Source organism: Melozone crissalis, unplaced genomic scaffold (assembly GCF_028551555.1).
Source record: "Melozone crissalis strain CALT ecotype California unplaced genomic scaffold, PUWL_Pcris_2 ptg000010l_1, whole genome shotgun sequence".
NCBI classification, from domain to species: domain Eukaryota; kingdom Metazoa; phylum Chordata; class Aves; order Passeriformes; family Passerellidae; genus Melozone; species Melozone crissalis.
In genome coordinates this window covers 3433132-3452298 of record NW_026535788.1, presented here as the reverse complement: position 1 = coordinate 3452298, position 19167 = coordinate 3433132, and the positions used below count along the sequence as shown (strand labels likewise).

Below are 19167 nucleotides of genomic sequence, written 5' to 3'. Positions count from 1 at the left end.
CTTTTTGTAAGTGTGTCATGGTTTAGGCCTGGCACAGAGCCAGTGCCCCCATGAGAATACCCCTCCCTGGTGTCTGCTGTGAGATGTGACCAGGAATAAGCAAAGCAGGCTCCAGCTTAGAAATAAAGAAAGCTTTATTAACTAAACTACAAGAAAAGAACAAAAAACTATAAGGGAAAAAAAATTGAAAACCTTACAAAAAGCACTTTCCTCCTCCTCCCCACCAAAATTTCCCAATGCAATACATTCCCCCAAATCACCAACTCTCAGTCCGGCACCACCCTTTAGAATACTCAATCTTCAGTTCATGAAGAGGAGGGGAGTCCTTCTTGTACCATAGGCTTCCCTTGGAAACACGTTGAAACCTCGTGTGTTTCCATGTCACTCAGCACCACCAGGAAAGTCCTTTGCCATCGTGACATCTTTCCTTCCATGCCCAGTGCTCTCACCACTGTGCATGGAGCAGATCTTGTTCTAGGGTTGTCTTTCAAGGATGTCTTGTCTCACTCAAAAAAAAAAGGCACAGTCTCTCCTTCGGGACATCTGTCCCCTCCATTTTTTCACCCCCTGGGGCCGAGGGGTACTCACACTGAACCCTCCCGGTTCTGAGGCACTGCCTCCCCCTAAATGCAGTCTCTGTGTCACAGGAAAAAAACTGGTTCAGTCTATGGCCACACAAGAAAAGTCCAGCCAAAAGGCCACTCTGTCATCTCTCTCCCACTCAAGAGTCTTCTCCACTTCCCTCGGGCCTATCCCTTGTTATCTCATCTCATCTCTTATCTCTCTTCTTATTCACCTCCAGGAGGATCAGCATTTTGCAAGGTCTCAATCATGCAGGAAAAGGGTTAAAATTTTCAGTCTCTGCCTGTCCCAGAGCTCCGGAACTCCCACGCTGCCCTTGCACTCCCCTCCTGGGCCAGTGCCGCTATAGAATTCAGACGCTGTCTCTCTCTCTCTCTCTCTCTCTCTTCCCTGGGGGGGGCTGTCTGATGTCTCTTGGTCTCTTCCACCCTTCCATCCTTGGGCTGGGCCTACCTCATGGCTGCGTGGCTTTTCCCCTCCCCCCACCCAGCTGGCAGCTGGGACAGGGGGAGAGACCCAAAGCCTTTCCTGACAGATGTCCCAAGAAGCTCCCGGGGCGTGCAGCTCTGGGTTTTAACCCCTGTGTTTTTTCTCAGAGGCGGTCCTACAATCTGAGCATCCATTGGCCTGATGGTAGTGACCACAGCATCCCAGAAATCCCATTTCCGGTCCAACCACCACAAAGTGGAAGACACCACTAGCATGGGAGCAGGGGCTTTGAAACTGGTGGATCCCTTCTGCAGGTATGGACTCCTATTTTAAAGAAAATATTTGAAAAATATGATGACTGGTCTTTATTAGTCCTAAGTCCGTGGTGTGAGAGCCACGGACTGGACATGTTGGAAGCGGCTGCCCTAGTTTTAAAAACTTGGAAGTGGGCTTGTAGAAGAATTCTTGGCAGAACAAGGGCATGCTATACTCCTACAGGAATTGGATGACCCTGGCCTGCAGATTGCAGAGTTACTTTGAAGACCATGTACCATCCTCGGAACAAGATAGACCATGTCCTGTCCTTGAATAGATACAAGGAAGAATAAGCATTGTGCAAGGACGAAGCCGGATGCCAAACAACTGCTAATTTAGCTCACCTTAGCTAAAACGCTTACAGTGTGGCAACCTATCAACAAGTAACATGTATGTGTAAATACAGCCACTTAACCAATAAGCATTAAGCAGTGGTGGTGTGAGACAAGTGTATAGAAGCATAAATATGACAAAATTGCTAAATAAAGGAAGAGGACATGTAGCCACATTGGTGTGATTGTCATTAACAGCTGACTCTCCGTGGGACCCTCTTCATACTGGCGCCACAAAAAGGGACCCTCTGAGATGCTTGAATGCGGTTTGCCTAAATGTGGAAGACTCTGAAGCATCAGGCAGGAACCTGATTTGGGATCCAGAGAGTCGTAGGCAGGAGAGAACTGGTGGGCAAACACAGAGACCAGAGTCCGGAGCTTAAGTGGCCGAACAAGCCCCTGCCAAGGTAAGACTGCAATGGAATTAGATGCGGCAATTAGATTGTTCACAAGTATCCTCTCTAAGAGAGGCGAGGACATAAAAGAAACAGAAATAGAAGCCCTAGTGAAATGGGCATGAAAAAGAAAACAATTTCTTGAGCCTTCCCTGCTATTTAGTACAACTGAGTGGAAAGAGGTAGGAAACCATCTTTGGGATAGCACAATAGAAGGAGGAAAAGATGGAAAAGAAGCAAAAGAGTTAGGAGCCACCTGTAAATCTATTATTAACAGTTTAGAAACTATGAAAGCTAAGAAAAACATGGCTGCTGCAGCCACTGAAGCTTTAGGAGGCGATGTTAGTGAACGGCAACGAGAGATAAAAAACCCAACATCTCCTAAACCATCACGTCTTGCTACCTTCTTTGGGGTCAGAAATACTCAACCTCTGAATGGAATTACCACTCCTGTTTGCTCTACTTTGCAAGAAATTATAGGTAGTGTATCACAAAAAGAAGAAGTTTCCCTACAGGAACTTTTTACAGGTGACCAAAACCAAAAAGAAGTATGCTATCGCCCTCTTGCAGGAGAAAACCAGAACAATAAATCACTCAGAGCAATTAGTGGTGTGAGACCAAAAAGAGAAGTTACAGCTTGCATGCAAGATAAAATGAAAAAAGAATATTTTTCTCCATATTGTTCTCGTTCTTCGTGTCATTCACCGTGCTGCTCCCCTTTGTATCCCCCCTTGCCTGAAACATCGTCAGATGAATTCAAGGAAGAAGAAGAAAGAAATCAAACTCGTGAATCAAAATACCCTAAACTTAATGATCCACTTCAAGAAATACTAAAGAAAATAGCAGAATTATCCTCCTGGCAAGAACAATTAGAAAAACAAACAGAAAATGTGAAAAAATCAGAACTTTTACCTACACCCCTTTCCACTTCAGTGCCTATCACTCCTACTGCTCTACGAGTCCCTGGGTGGCTTGTGTCACCTCCACAGGCTCCCAAGCCAGAAAAAGATCCAATACAGCAATGCTGGTCAAGAGTTATTCATGATGCAATCTTAGCTGGAGAATCGTGTGGAGAGCTTTGTGGACAGTTGGTTACCTGAGAAAGGTCATGTCGACATAATGCCGCTGGTTAAGCCTGAAGAGGACAAGTATAGGAGTCAGCAGTCAGTGTCCAATAACAGGCAAGGACATTGTGCCCTTGCTGCAACAGCAGGATAGGGGAGAGCATCTTTGGCAGAAATACGAAGAAAAGTTTCAATAAAATATCCACAAGAATGCAGAAGTTGGTGTAGTTGCCTGATAAGTAACTAACCAATAGTGAGCTCACCTTTGCAATATGTATGAGCCTCATTAGCATTAACATAAAGATGTGTACCTATCAATAAAGTTTGAGATTTGCTGATCACTCATATTGCGTGTCGCATTTCTCCCGCTGATCCCAACAACATGGTGACCCCAACAACGTGATACTGGTAATAGCGACCACGGGGGATCGGTGAAGGAGTTCGGGTCCTGTTGCAGCAAGGACGGCGAAAAAGCACCGCTGAAAACAGGGGTGGTGCTGCGCCCTGGGTGACTTCAAAGGAGAGCCCGGCCGATACGTGCTGCCGAGACCTTGTGGGGCTGCAAGAGTGCTGACGTTTTTGAAATGGAAAGGCAAGCAGCATATGATTTATTTACTTGCTTTTTAAAAAAGCTACAGGTTAAGGGCATAGATTTGCAGAAAGAGCTTCATGGGTTATTAGTTTATGGGTATGCACAGGGATTCTCCCCAAATCCTCATACAGTCCATGAATTAAGTGAGGGGGGAAAGTTTGGAGATAAGCTGTGGGATGCGGTTTTAGATGATGATAAAACTGCAAAGAAGTTAGGAAAGTTATGGCGAGTAGTGCATAATGAGTTAGAACAATATCAGGTAGAAAAGAAGGCTGCACAGCAAGCTACTGCTGCTCATAGTAAGAATAAAAGTTATGGAGATTGGTCAGATTGCCCATTACCCCCTGCCACATCCACAGTTATCTTGCCACCAACATCGGCTCCTGCTTCAAGCAGCAACTCATCCGCCATAACAGCACCATCTGCACCACCTGTGCCCTGGCCAGACCCTCCTTCTCCCCCTCCTAGCAATGAGCCGATCCCTGGGGCAGAGAGTGACCTAGCAGGGGCCATTGCACAAGAGCGGAGGAAGGCATGGGCAGCGGTAGCAAAAGAGATCATGGATTCGGGGGATTGTGAGGCTATGGCAGCAGCTATGGAAGTGGCTTGCTCCGTGGTGTATACTGCTCTGGACAGGGGTGGATTACAGGCAGCAATTACTGCTCTAGATTGGAAACTGTTGTTGCAGTTACAGTCCACAGTTAGTCAATTTGGGATGACCAGTGAGCCCACAAAGCAAATGCTTGACTATATTTGGGGGACCCAGGTGTTATTGCCAGCTGATTGTAGAGGAATAGTGAAGCTTATTTTTACTCAACATCAGCAGCTTCTGTTTAATGCACATTGGCAAGCACTCTGCCAGGAGTGTGTAGCAGTGGTTCGGCAACCTGGTGACCCTTTACATGGGGTGACCTTAGATGAATTATTGGGTATAGGGGTTTTTGCTCGAACAGAAGCACAAGCGTTAATCGGTCCTGATAAATGTTGAGAGGCTATGCGACTGGTGAGACTGGCTATAGACAGGATAAAAGAACCAGGCAGGGTTCCCTCATACATGGGTATAAAACAAGGAAGGGATGAATTGTTTGGATCTTTTATCGATAAGGCGGCCGATGCTATTGAGCGAGCTGGAGTAGCAGATTTCATGAAAGGGGCCTTACTCAAGCAGTGCATGCTTCAAAATAGCAACCAGGCTACAAAAAATGTGTTAAATACCCTAGGAGCTAATTGGACTATAGAAGAAGCTTTAGAACGCATGGCAAATGTGCCCGTAGGGAGTCAGGCAATGTTAGTAGAAGCTATTAAAGAGCTAGGGACAGGATTGAAGGAGCAGGCAGCAGCATCGCAGAGCCAAGTCCTTGCTGCCCTTGCGCCCCTACAGGCAGCAGCAACAAATAGTCCATGATCTCCATCTACTGGCTGATTTAAATGTTAGCGGTGCAGAGGTATGGGACATACCCGACGAGCCTGCCAAGCAGCTAGCGTCTGGTGTCACAGTTGTCGCTTGGATACCCACAACACCGGAGCCTGCTGACACCGCTCGGGAAATACGAGGCCCAGCACGCCCAACAGCTGCAGCGCCCAGACACAAGTAGCAGCTGTCAACACCTCAGCCCAGCCCCCCTTCAACCAGCCACCGCCGGGAGCCTTGGGCTGGACGTGGCAGCCTCAGTAGTGGTAACACTGATGACCACCCAACCAGAAAAGGTCCCGACTGCAATAAAGGGACCAATCATCATTGATGGACAACTTATGGGAGCTTTGCTTCTGGGGCGATCATCAGCTACCATGATGAGATTATTTGTTTTAACTGGGGTAATAGATGCTGATTTTACTGGGGAAATTTGTGTTATGGTACATACTCCTTTTCCACCGATACAAATCGAGAAAGGACAAAGGATAGCTCAGTTAGTTCCATTGGAACAAATGACTAAAACATTACCCCCCCATCAATCAAAGTCCGGGGGGAACGGGGCTTTGGCTCCACTGGAGGACTTACTCTGTTAACAATGAACTTAAACAATCGGCCAGAACGTGCTGTATTGATAGAGTATCAGGGTGACAGGCAAACCTTGGAAGGTTTATTAGATACTGGTGCAGACTCCAGCATTATCAGCCCGGATTGCTGGCCCCACAACTGGCCGTTACAGCCAACCACAGTAGCAGTTACTGGGGTTGGAGGTTTAACGCTTGCAAGGAAATCACCCATGTTATCAGTAACTATCAACGGAAAAATTTTACGGAGTGTTTTCTCAGTTGTGCCTTTGCCCCCTACTGTGCAGTGCCTCATTGGTCAGGACATTTTGGCTCAAATGGGGGTTGTGCTGACAAATGAGTACCCTTTGGGCTAATGGCCATTACGTGGACTTTCCCAATCCCACTCATTTGGACCACGGACACACCAGTGTGGGTTAAGCAATGGCCATTAAAAAGAGAAAGTCTGGAACAAGCACATGTACTAGTACAAGAACAATATGACCAGGGTCATCTACAGTTGTCAGTAAGCCCATGGAATACCCCTATTTTTGTTATTAAAAAGAAGTCGGGAAAGTATTGTTTGCTACAAACGGGCTGTAAATGAACAAATGGAGCCTATGGGAGCCTTACAACCAAGTTTGCCTAATCCAGCCATGTTGCCAAAGGACTGGCCACTGTTAATTGTGGATCTGAAGGACTGCTTTTTTACTATTGCTCTTCACCCTCGAGACACTCGGAGGTTTGCATTTACCTTACCGGCTTTAAACAGGGAAGAACCAGACAAGAGATCTGAATGGCTTACTCTTCCACAGGGCATGCGCAACAGCGCCCCCTTGTGTCAGCTGTATGTTGACAATGCTTTACAACCTTTGCGACAGGCCTGGGCCAAAACAACCATTTATCATTACATGGACGATAATTTTTTTGCGCAGCCACAACCTTTTGCAGGCCAACAAATTCAAGAAATACATAAGGCCCTGGAACTACATGGCTTAGTTGTAGCTCCTGAAAAAATTCAAATATCTGCACCCTGGAAATATTTGGGATGGACACTTACTGATCAGGTTGTTACCCCCCAGAAATTGCAATTGAATATTAAAATACATACATTGCATGATGCTCAAAAGTTACTTGGTGATCTGCAATGGCTGCGCCCTATTGTGGGCATCCCAAATGAGTTGTTAGATGAACTTCGACCTTTACTAAAAGGGACTGACCCAGCACAACCTGTCCATATAACCTCTGAGCAGGTTAAAGCACTTCAGCAGATATTGGACTGTGTGACACAGGGCAGTGTCCAGAGACGAGATCTTAACCTCCCCATACAGCTGACAGTTTGATGTGGAACTAAATTTTTACTGGGTGCACTTATTCAGCAAGACAGTAAAATGAGGGAGGTGTGGGCCTTAGAATGGATATCTCCTCCACTTCAACAGCATAAAACCCTTCTTCAAAAAATTGAAATTTTGGCTGACCTGCTAAAGAAGGGTCGGGAAAGGAGCCTGATCAGATACAGATACCAATGAAGAAAGATACATTGACCTGGTACCTGATAAACAGTATGGAATTACAAGAGGCCCTGCTGGGAGCTGGAAGCGTGATTGCCACTGATGATATTCCCAATATACCATTGAACTGGGTAGGGAAGTGGGGTTGGATTCAATGCCCAAAAAGATCACAGAAGCCCCTGTCGGATGCTATAACAGCCTACATGGATGCAGGAAGAAAATCAAGAACTGCTGCAGTGACCTGGCAGGAAAAGGGACAATTGCACCATCAAATTCTCCAGGCTTCCAAGTCGGATACTTTACAAACGATGGAGCTATTGGCTGTTGTATCGGCCATGATGCATTTTTCGGGGCCCCTCAATATAGTGACAGATTCTTTGTATGTTGCAGGAGTGTGTGAGCGGATAGAGGATGCCTCTATAAAAGAGGTTCAAAACAGGAGGTTACATGAGCTGTTTATTCAGTTACAGAGGGCAATTAAGCTGAGAAAACATCCCTTTTCTGTTATCCATATCAGAAGTCACAAATGGGATATTGGTCTGGGAGAGGGCAATGCATGAGCAGATAAGTTAGTCTCAATTACACAAGTGACTCCAATTCCCAGGCAGACTATGGCCAGAGAGGCACATTCCATGTTTCACCAAAATGCAAAGGGCCTCCATAGAGAATTTCAGATATCTATGGAAGAGGCATGGGCAATAGTCAAAGCCTGTCCCATATGTAGTCATCATAATGGGGGCTGCGGGTTAGGTCTGGGAGTTAACCCAAGAAGGTTGAGTACAAATGAGACCTGGCAAATGGATGTCACACATGTTGCTGAGTTTGGTAGGATGAACTATGTGCATGTTACTATAGACACCTATAGTCATTTTATATGGGCCACAGCACAGACTGGTGAGAAAGCCGGACAAGTGGAGAGGCATCTCAGCAGCTGCTTTGCTGTAATGGGAGTGCGACTGTGTATTAAGACAGATAACAGGCCTGCCTGGTGCAGAAAAAGAATAAAGCAGTTCATGCAAATGTAGGGGATGGAACATGTGACAGGCATTCCTAATTCCCTGACAGGGCAAGCAATCGTAGAAAGAGCTAATGGTACCTTGAAAAGATATCTAGGTAAATACAAGGATATTAGAGAGCCGCAAGAAAGACTGTTAAGGTGTTTATTTGTTTTAAATCACTTGTGTGTTTTTGGGGAAAGCAAGGTTCCTGCTGTAATTCGCCACTATGTACAGGAGAAAGAAAGTGTAAAGCAAGACATATGGGTAAAATACAGAGATCCCAAAACAGGACAATGGCAAGATCCTGCTAAGGTGTTATATTGGGGTCGAGGATATCTTTGTGTCTCTACCCCTACAGGATCCTTATGGGTACCTGCTGAATGGACCCGCGCAGCTGTGTTAGATGGAACCACCAGAACTCCATCAACTGAGCACAGAAGACTGTTAGTGAATAGAGACGAAGCTGTTGATCATCCTTCAACCAATACTTCTTAAGCTGAAAGGACAGTGTATTTTGGCTATCGACCGAGCGATTGATCATTGTAAATCCCTAGATTATATATTAAGCCTGCTTCAAGCGCTTTCTACATTTGAATTTAGAGGGCTTAGGAACCTAGCTTGTATTGATTGTCATAATAGACAGCTGCATGGGTATTGTTTTTTTGCGGGGGTTGTCAGCAAACTAAGTGGGTACATCAGACTCAATTACCTGACTTGTGGTGCAGGATCTGTGGATTTTATTGGCAGTTGGGCTCCTGGCAAGCAGAACTTCAGGCCTTTACAGGATTACCTGGCCACCAAGGGTTACAGTTGTATGAGTCACCAGAACAGAAAATTATTGCATGGTTTAGGTGGGAAACTCAGCATTTAGTTAAACGTGCTTTGGGACAGTCCAAGTTGCATATTTTACAGACTAAGTGTGGTAAGGGTATTCCCCTTTCACAAACGAGTATAATAGGTCCAATTTCTTCAGATCAAGATCCCAACCAAGCATGGGACAATTGTCTGAGAGACCTAAAGAGGTTAAATCTGGGCAGATCAAGGAGAAAGAAGAGGAAAAGAAAGAAGAGACATTCTTAACGACTTGTGGGAAACATGTTTATCTCCCAAATGTCTGGGTGGTTCAAAGCAGCACCTGGGGAGACCAGGGTGATGTGGCACATTTATGCTTTACATTGCTAATCCTCACCCCCTTTGCAGACAGTGCAGATGCTGCCGGAGAAATGAAAACTCATCATGCATGGGCCCCACCTCAGCCTAAGACTGACATTTGGGTCGCCCTGGCAAACTTAATTAACCAGGAGGCTATTTGCCTGTCATTATCTTCTCCCGGTAATCCATTTACGACTTGCTTGGTAGGGCTACCAGCAGATCCCTGGCCATGTCCCTCAGGTGTACCCACCTGCAAAACTGACAATCCTAAGACAAGTGTAGATAATTGGGACCAATGGGTTTCTCACTTCCCCGTAGCACCACAGGAACCCCAAGAATTGGAGCTATTACGTTCAGTGATGGCAGATGCATGTATTAATTTTAACCATAGAAGCCAGCTTTCAGCAAAAAAACATTCCACTATTGTAACTTCCAGCATGGCTGTGTATCGTAATGCAACAGCTTGGTGCAATTATACCACAGGGAAAGTGTCAATCTCATCAAATGATCCTATTCAACTGCCAGCAGGTTACTTCTTAATCTGTGGGGACCGTGCTTGGCCTGGTGTCCCATCGATGCTGCGCAGGAGGCCATGTACAATTGGATGGCTGTCTCTGCTTACACCCAATACGTCCGTGATATTAAACATGAGCCGCCACCGTCGTCGACATAAGAGAATGATCCATGCATTTACTGCTGACTGCAAAGACGATGTAAAATTTTGGTCCCCAGGGGCCATAATTGCAGCATCCTTTCTGACTCCAGTGGTGGCAGCTGCAGGTGCCCATGGTGCCCTAAATAATTTGGGATGCTGGCTTGCAAAGCAAACCAATGCCACCTCTTTGGCACTTTCTAACCTTTTGCTTGATGTTGATTCTATTCGTCATGCAACACTTCAAAATAGAGCTGCGATTGACCTTCTTTTACTTGCACAAGGCCACGGCTGTGAAAAATTTGAGGGCATGTGTTGCATGAATCTTTCTGACCATTCGCAGTCCATTCATGCCCGGCTCGCTGAATTGCGAAGGTTGACTGGAAAGTTACAGGTAGAATGAGGTTTCGGTATTGATGGATGGCTCTCATCATTAGGCCTGGGATCATGGTTACATTCTGTTATTAAAGTTAGCATTATAGTGGGCATTATAACTCTGTTAGTAGTGTTAATTTTGCCGTATTTTTGCATATGCTTACAGAACATGGTGCAAAGGCTGATATCCACTGCATTTAATCAGACTATGCTTGTCCAACAGAAAAACGGGGGAAGTGTGGAGAGCTTTGTGGACAGTTGGTTAGCTGAGAAAGGTCACGACGACATAAGGCCGCTGGTTAAGCTTGAAGGGGACAAGCATAGAAGCCAGTAGTCAGTGTCCAATAACAGGCAAGGACATTGTGCCCTTGGTGCAACAGTAGGATAAGGGAGAGCATCTTTGGCAGAAATACGAAGAAAAGTTTCAATAAAATATCCACAAGAATGCAGAAGTAGGCGTAGTTGCCTGATAAGTAACAAACCAGCTCACCTTTGCAATATGTATGAGATTCATTAACACCGATATAAAGATGTGTACCTATCAATAAAGATTGAGATTTGCTGATCACTCATATTGCGTTCCACATTTCTCCTGCCGGTCCCAACAGAAATCAATCTGGGATGACCCCAAATGACATTTTTCAGCTTGCTCAAGCGGTAGCTCAACCCTTCTTTGAACAGTTCTCTCCCATCCCACCTGCCTTTTACTTCCACACTGCTCCCTCTTTTCCCCCAGTGAGTTCCCAGCTCATTGAAGTCTCCATCACACTGTTGCCTTCCTTGGTGCCCCTCACCCCAAGAAAGGCTGAGCCCCAGGCTTAGGGACTCATCCTGTCACTGGCTGAGGAGCAGCAATGTCTCAGAGGTCCAGTGGGATTTTAGTGTCATTCAGAGCTGCTCTCCAGCCCTCAGCTCTCCTCACTGCTGAGATCCCACTCCCTTTTCCTCGTCCTTGCAGCAGGATGAGCTCTGTGAATCTCCTTGAGCCTCCTCACCCTTCCCAGCCCATGCACCCACCTCAGTTAGGTTGAAGCTGAAGCTTCTCTGTCTCCTGTGGCACACCAGTCCAGTGCCCTGTGCAGGGAGCCCCAGCCCCAGAGCACAGCACACAAAAGTGCAGTCCAGGCTGGAGCAGCTGCTCTGCAGCCCTGGCTTGGCTGTTTGTGGCAAGGCAATGCTCCCTGTTCCCAGCTGTCCCTGAAGGATGGCCCCAGTGCAGAGCCCAGCCAGGCTCCCACTGCAGCCCCTGGAGCTTGGGGCAGACAGTGCTCCCAGAACTGAGGTTCCTGGGGAGAACCTGGAGCTGTGCCTTGCAGTCAGTGTTGGCATGTGTTGTGTTCTCATCTCCTGCAGCTTGAGGGGAAAACAAGCTGTGCTGCCAGGCCAGCACTACCCCTCTGGGCAAGGCCAAGTCTGATGGGATTTCCCATTCCAGAGGAGTCGGCGCTGAGCCTTGGCAGGGCCTGGAAGGGCTGGAGCCAGGTCTGGCCGCTGCCCGGGACTCGCTGCCCACCAACCACCCCCACCCGCTGTGCTCTCTCCTCAGGGACAGAAGGGTCTGTGTGTGCCAGGGGCTCTGGGATGTCTCTGTATCCATGGACAGAAGGCTCTGTCTGTGCCAGGGTTTCCATAATGTCTCTGTATCCATGGGTATGGGGAGGAACACAGACAGTCTAAGTGTCAGTCACGTTGCTTGCACACTCCTTCCTTTGTATGCAAGACACATCCATGCACAGCCTCACGTATGGATATATTAAAAGGACAGGCATGGATAGAGGTTTCCCACAGAGCTCTAACTTTTGCCTTGTAAGCCAGTGGCCAGGGGATTTTTTTTCCCAGCTCTGTGTGAGAAGGTGTCGAAGAGCTGAAGGAGAAGCATTCAGAAGCAGTTTCAGGGTTTCTAGGCAGGAAGTGGAGCTGACAATCATCCACAGAACTTGCCGTATCCATCGGGAGTGGCTGCTGGTTCTTTAGGAATATGGCCCAATGGAGACACAAGACTTGGAAAAATCCCATCTCTCTGTGGGTTTGTGCAAAGGGGGAGAAGCAGAAACTCTTCATGTCTTGGGGACTCAAGGTCCAAGGAGCTGTGGCTGCAGAGGGTGACCTGGGCTGGTGGCAGGTGAAGTTCTGTTTCTTGACATCCCAGAGTGGGACAGTACAAAGCTCCAAGCACCTCCAACCCCACTGAAGTCTTTGTGATGCTGCAGATCCTGTAGGAAAAGCTGCTGTCACACAATCCACTGGCATTTATGACTTTCATTTTCAATACTTGAGGTCAAAGTTTCAAACTGCAATATTTTTACCCTCAAGACACAGTCATGCACAACCCATCTTTCAATTTCCTATTGCTTCAACCACAATTTAAAATAATTAAATATTGGAAAACAACCCCATAATCTGTGACAGAAGGCAGCTGATGAATCTTTGCCACCAGCACATTTACAGAGTAACTGAGCTCTCTTTTTGAAAAGATCAGTTGCCTCTTTCTTAATCCAAAGTTAAAGATGATTTTTAACTATACATTTGGTGCCAGTTTTTATATTTCTTTTTCTCTTTTTTTTTAAACAGAAAACCCCTCTGAAAAAAGGAGTGTCCTTTGCTCCTGCGGGGCTGAGGCTTTTTCCCGTGGCTGGGCACAGACTGATGGACCAGCATGGCTGAACACGGGGACACACACAGGGACCAGCAGAAGCTGCCTTTGCCCACCTGAGGCTTCAAGGCCCAAACTCTGAGCAGCCAGGGCTGGAAGAGACTGGCAGGCTTCCTGTTGGCTGTGCTGCCCCAGTTGTGCCTGGCCCAGCTCTGCGTGAGGCAGAGGGAGAACAAGGGGCAGCTCCCTCCCAGTCCCAGCCCAGGGACCCCTCCAGCCCCGGAGCTTGGGGCACTATCCGCACCTGCTGCTCCAGCCACTGCTTCTGCTGGCCCTGACAGAACACCCAAACTGAGGCTGATCCCGAGGGAGCAGCAGCAGGGCCTTGATCTGATCCCTGACTCTGGGCCAGGGCTGCACAAATGACCCCACAGCAGCAGCAGCAGCAGCAGCAGATGGAGCTGACTTTGAGCACAGCCTCTGCCCCTCTTCCCTCCCGTGTGCAGTGGTGTCAACACAGTCTGAGGCACCTGGGAGCCCCCAGTGCCAGCAGGGACTTGAGATGGCAGCCCTGGGCTCCTCGAGGTTGTGCAGGGAACGGAGCTGGGCACTCCCTGTCCAAGGGGAGCTTCCAGATGGAAAAGGCTGCTGTGCCCAGACAGCTCCAAGGGCACAGAAAAGAGGGTCTCGACCACTGGATCTGTGCCAGTGCCACAGTCCTGGGCAGCAGCCAGTGAGCCCTGGGGGAACAGAGGGCACAGCAATAGGGACAAAACCAGGCAAGGTCAGAGACTGGGATGAGCCAGACCTGGGAGCAGGAGCAGCTGCTCCATTGCACTCTTAGAGAAAGCTCTTGGCTGGTTCAAAGCAGTGAAAGGCGTGAAGGGTAGAGAGGAGGTCACAGCAAACAATGCTCCTGTTTGCACAGCCTCCCCTCTCCATGTCCCAGAAGGAATTGCATGCACTGTGTTCTTGTCTCTGAGTCGTCTCGTTCAGCATTAGCAGCTCAGCACCAGGAGCTGAAGGAGCTGACGCCTCAGGCCATAGGAGCTGGGCAAGAGGAAACTTTTCGACCAAAGTAATGCTGCCAACATGGACCTGACTGAATCCAGCAGATGGAATAATGGAATTATAGAATCCTTTCTGCTGGAAAAGACCTCTAAGCTAAACCAGTCCAGCTGGTCAGCCAGCAGTGCCAAGCCCAGCACTAAACCACGTCCCTGCAGTGCCAAGGCCTGGAAACCAGCGAGTGAGGCCAGAACAGCAGGCCCTGAGCCAAAGGTGACCTCTGGATGTACCTTCCAAGCAAAGGTTATCTTTGTAACTACTCATTAATGAAATATGATGGTCGTTAGAGCTGTGATAGATGTATCCACTCCTTAGTGAGACATGTCTTGACCTTTCTGTGTTTAGAAGCCAGACAAGGCCATGAAATCTGACATCGGGCCTTGTTTGGGGCTGTATGGTCAAAGTCAGCTCCCTTGGTTCCTCCTTAAGCCCTGGCCAGGCTTTGGGTAGAACCAGGAGGAGAATGAAACCAGATGTTCCTGCATTAGAAATGCTGTCAGTTTGTTCATTCAGCACTGTCAGAGCTGGGCCCTCTCCCAGCAGGGTTGGAGCCTCACCTGGGGCTGGAGGCACCTGCAGGAATTCCCAGTGCCCAGGAGTGGCTCTGCAGCCCTTGGCTGTGACAGCTTCCCCAGCTGCTGTGTGGATCTGGGGGATGGTAAAGGCTGAGGGTAACTGGGGCTGGATCTTAATCACTGCAGGCAATCTTTGGTGGTGATGATTGGGAGCATTGCTGAGCTGCTCCTTCTGTGATTCTTTGCAGTTTTGCAGTATAATAAATCACACAATTCCTGAACTTGGTGTCTGTGTCTTTGGTGCTGACCCTGCCCACCAGCAAAACAAAGACTGAGGGCCCACAGAACCAAACGTACCTTGTGACACTGTGGGGCCTGGTATGACCAAGGGGGCCATAGTGACACTGTGGGGCCACATGGAACCAAGGGGGCCGTAGTGACACTGTGGGGCCTGGTGTGACCAAGGGGACCAGAGTGACACTGTGGGGCCACATGGAACCACCGGGACCTTAGTGACACTGCAGGGCCACATGGATCCACCAGGACCTTAGTGACACTGGGATCTCATGGAGAAGATTATTTGGACACTGTGAGGCATCATGGAACTAAGGGGCCATTGTGGTACTGCAGAGCTTCATGAAACCAAGTGGACCAGAGTGAGACTGTGGGACCCTGTGAAACCAAGTGTTCATTGTGACACCATGGGGGCCACATGGAACCAAGGGGCAATTCTGACATAGTGGAGCCTCGTGGAATAATTCCACAGGGCATTCCAAAGTTCCAGGGACTTGTATGTCCAAATATCCAGTGATTACTTCTCCTTGGCACTGCCCCGTTCAGCTCTCCCTGGCCCTACCCCAGCCCTGCAGAGCAGCCCAGCCCTGTCTGGCCCTGCAGCAGGAACTGGAGGCCCTGGAGGTCAGGGACATCCACTCTGTGTCTGGAGTGCTCAGCAGATGCTCAGCTCAGGCAGCTCCTGCAGCCCCAGGGCCAGCCCTGCTGCCCAGCCCAGCAGCAGAGTTGGCCCTGGGGCTCCTCAGGCAGCGCCTGCTGGCCCAGGGACAGGGCATCCACTTGCCAGATCTCCTCTGCACACCCATGAGCTCCTGCTTTTCTCCTGGCCCATGCCAGCTGCCCCCAGAGCCTTTCCCAGGGGAACACTTCTGTGCTGGCCTGAGCAGCCATTGCTGCAGCCCCTGCCCTGCTCCCCAGACCCTGAGCTGGGGCTGCTGCTCTGCAGAGCACGGCGGCTGTGCTGCCCGGGGCCCTGGGCTGCCTCTGCAGGGCTCTGCTGCTCAGCCTGGCACACAGAGGCAGGTGATGGTGCTCCCTGCACTGACCCCCTCCCACACAGTATCTGTGTGGCTATGGAGGGGGCTCAGAGGTGCCTGCCTTGTTCCAGGGCTGCCAGAGGCACTTGGGTCTGCCCTGGATCCTCCTGGGGGAGATCCCTGAGGGTCAGAGGAGTCAGTGCTCAGATTCCTTTCCCTGTGCCTGCTGTGTCCCTGGGCTGCAGAGCTCTCCTGGCTCACAGCACTCATTCAGTCCTTGATCTCAGGTGAGCCCACCCTGCACGGACCTGTGCCCAGGGAGCTCCACTCCCTGCTGCTCCCTGGCACACACTGTCCCTGCAGGTCCTGTGTGCTCTCCTGTCAGCTCCCAAGGCCCTCCAGACAAACATTCCCCTGCCATCAGCCCTGGCACATGCTGCAGAGCCCCAGGAAGGTTCAGCACAGACCATTCACCATCTGATGGGCACTGGCCACCAACAAGCAAAACCTGCCCCAGACCCGAGTCCCCTGAAGGCCACCCTGGGACCCTGATCTCATCCCACTAAGCCCTGGGAGAACAAGGAACACAAGGAGCCTCTTCAGAGTCTGATTCTTAGGCCTGGTCCTGAGAGTGGTTCTGGAGGAGAGCTAAGCCTTCCTGCCCTGCCCTCAAGAGATGCCCTTTGCTGATGGAGCTGCTGTGCTGGAGCCCAGCTTTGTTCCAGCAGTGCCCATGGCCTGGCCCTGCCTGTGGCCACAGCAGGGACACGCAGCAGGACAGTGACCAAGCTGCCAGAGCACTCCGGCCTTACAGCCACAGCAGGGCTGGGAAGGACAGGGTGGAGTTGGGCAGAGCAGATGTGGGAAGAGCCAGGGCCATTGTTCCTCCTGTGCTGCTGTGCTGGGAGCCTCTACCCTTCACCTGTGCTCAAAGGCAGAGACAGAGAAGGGCTCAGGAAGAATCCGGGATAGACAGGTTAGAGCAAGAACTTGTTTTTATTTAAATGCCAAGAGAACAAGCCTCTTGTAAGTCTTTTTATTTCAAAAGAAAGGTGGATATTCATGTAGAAATGGTAAGAGTAATACTACAGTATTTTGTGAGAAACATTACAACAATAGAAAAAGTTGCCATAGTAAAAAATAGACAAATAGGGGGAAAAGGCTGAGATTGTAAAGAGTTATATTCTGAAAGTTCTGTAGCAGAAAAGAGAATTTCTTGCTTCTGAAGTTGCAGTCACCAGTTTTCCCAGGACATCCTTGAGCTCCTGGTTCCTCAGGCTGTAGATGAAGGGGTTCAGGGCTGGAGGCACCACCGAGTACAGAACTGACAGGGCCAGATCCAGGGATAGGGACGAGATGGAGGGGGGCTTCAAGTAGACTAAAAAGCCAGTGCTGACAAACAGGGAGACCATGGCCAGGTGAGGGAGGCAGGTGGAAAAGGCTTTGTGCCGTCCCTGCTCAGAGGGGATCCTCAGCACAGCCCTGATAATCTGCACATAGGAGAAAACAATGAACACAAAACAACCAAAATATAGATCAGCACTTAGCACAATGAGCCAAAGTTCCCTGAGTTTGGAGTGGGAGCAGGAGAGCTTGAGGATGTGTGGGATTTCACAGAAGAACTGGCCCAGGGCATTGCCATGGCACAGGGGCAGGGAAAATGTATTGTCTCTGTGCAGAAGAGCATTGAGAAAGGCACTGGCCCAGGCAGCTGCTGCCATGTGGGCACAAGCTCTGCTGCCCAGGAGGGTCCCATAGTGCAGGGGTTTGCAGATGGACACGTAGCAGTTGTAGCACATGACAGTGAGAAGTGCAAATTCTGCTGACATGAAAAAGGCAAAGAAGAAAACATGTGTAGCACATCCTGAGTAGGAGATGTCCCTGGTGTCCCAGAGAGAATTGTGCATGGCTTTGGAGACAGTGGTGCAGATGGAGCCCAGGTCGCTGAGGGCCAGGTTGAGCAGGAAGAAGAACATGGGCGTGTGCAGGTGGTGGCTGCAGGCTACGGCGCTGATGATGAGGCCATTGCCCAGGAGGGCAGCCAGGGAGATGCCCAGCAAGAGGCAGAAGTGCAGGAGCTGCAGCTGCCGCATGTCTGCCAATGCCAGCAGGAGGAAGTGCCTGATGGAGCTGCTGTTGGACATTTGCAGCCTTGGGTTATGGTTATTTATAGAGGACTATCACCTGTCTGGTAAGGAAATGGCAGTGCCAGATTAGGCATTTCTTCACTGTGGGAATCGTGGACTGTTGAAAGAAGACTTGAATAGTTGGACAAAGGCTTTATGTTAATCCTATGTATTTTATTTGGAATCCCCTTAAAATTAATTTTCTTCCCGTAACGGAATTTTGCTGAACTTTATTTGAGTTCGGGTTTGTGCTGCTGAGTTTCTGCCTCACAGAGTTTCTGTCTCATATTCAGCACTGCTCCCAGCCTGAACACTGCGGAGCCCAAAAGGGAAAACAGGGCTCCCTGTGCCCCAGTGCAGTCAGACCTGCTGGAACCACACTGGTGCCCTTTGTTCATTTCACCACTTTTGATTTCAGCGTGATCACACTTAAAATTTTCTTGAAAAATAAAGTGAACTTTTTGAATTCTTCAGTTAAAAATTTATTTTCTACAAACACTTCTCTCTTTCCCTGTGCATCTGGACAGGATGTACATTAAAAACCGTACAGACATGAGATAGAAGGAAATGTGTAAGTATCGAGGGTGTTAGCAAGTGAAAGATGGAGCTTTCAGTGAGTAAAGTGAAAGGGGGGAATCCTGCAGCTCTGTGGTATGGGGCCTGGGTTCTGTGGTCCAGTGTGGGGATGCAATGAGGGCATGATGAATATTGCTTGTAATTTTTGGGGGGAACAGATGGAAGTTTTACATCAATAAAATGCATGATGTGTGGTAGTATGTTGACAATATGGGGATAAAGGGGTGGAATTTCCTAGGGTGACATTATGATGCTTGTATCCCCATTCATCTGTTCTGTTTATGCTGGATATTTTGTTCTGTGCTTCAAGTCTGTCTCTGAAGAGCGAATGTTTTGTTTTGGTTTTGCTATCAGCTGCTCCCCCACAGCTGGTGCGACACAGAGACAGGGCAGTACATGGTGCTGCTTTTGCTTTTTGCTTTGCTCTTGCTCTTGCTTCTGCTTTGCTCCTGCTTTGCCCTTGCTTTTTACTTCTGCTCATTAGTTAGTTTAGTTAAGCAGTCCAAATTTTTCCCTGGACTGTTTCTCCTTTCCCTTTTTTGGACCTACTCAAACCTGCTCTGGACTGGGACCTGGGAACACCAAGAGTTTGCACCTTGTGACTGTAGCAGCTGCCCCAGCACCAGAGGGACTGAGAACAGAGCGAC

At 48.9% G+C, this 19167-nt stretch overlaps 1 protein-coding gene across 1 annotated transcript; it reads right to left on the bottom strand.

Annotated features, from left to right (window-relative positions):
- Positions 1-16996: 16996 nt before the first annotated feature.
- Positions 16997-17962, bottom strand: LOC128933526 (olfactory receptor 14A16-like). The gene has a single exon (XM_054270527.1). The coding sequence runs from the start codon at positions 17960-17962 to the stop codon at positions 16997-16999; it is 966 nt and encodes a 321-aa protein (XP_054126502.1).
- Positions 17963-19167: the final 1205 nt, after the last annotated feature.

Excerpts from the sequence above, each read along its gene's own strand:
- LOC128933526 (XM_054270527.1), bottom strand. The coding sequence starts at position 17,962 with ATGTCCAACAGCAGCTCCATCAGGCACTTCCTCCTGCTGGCATTGGCA.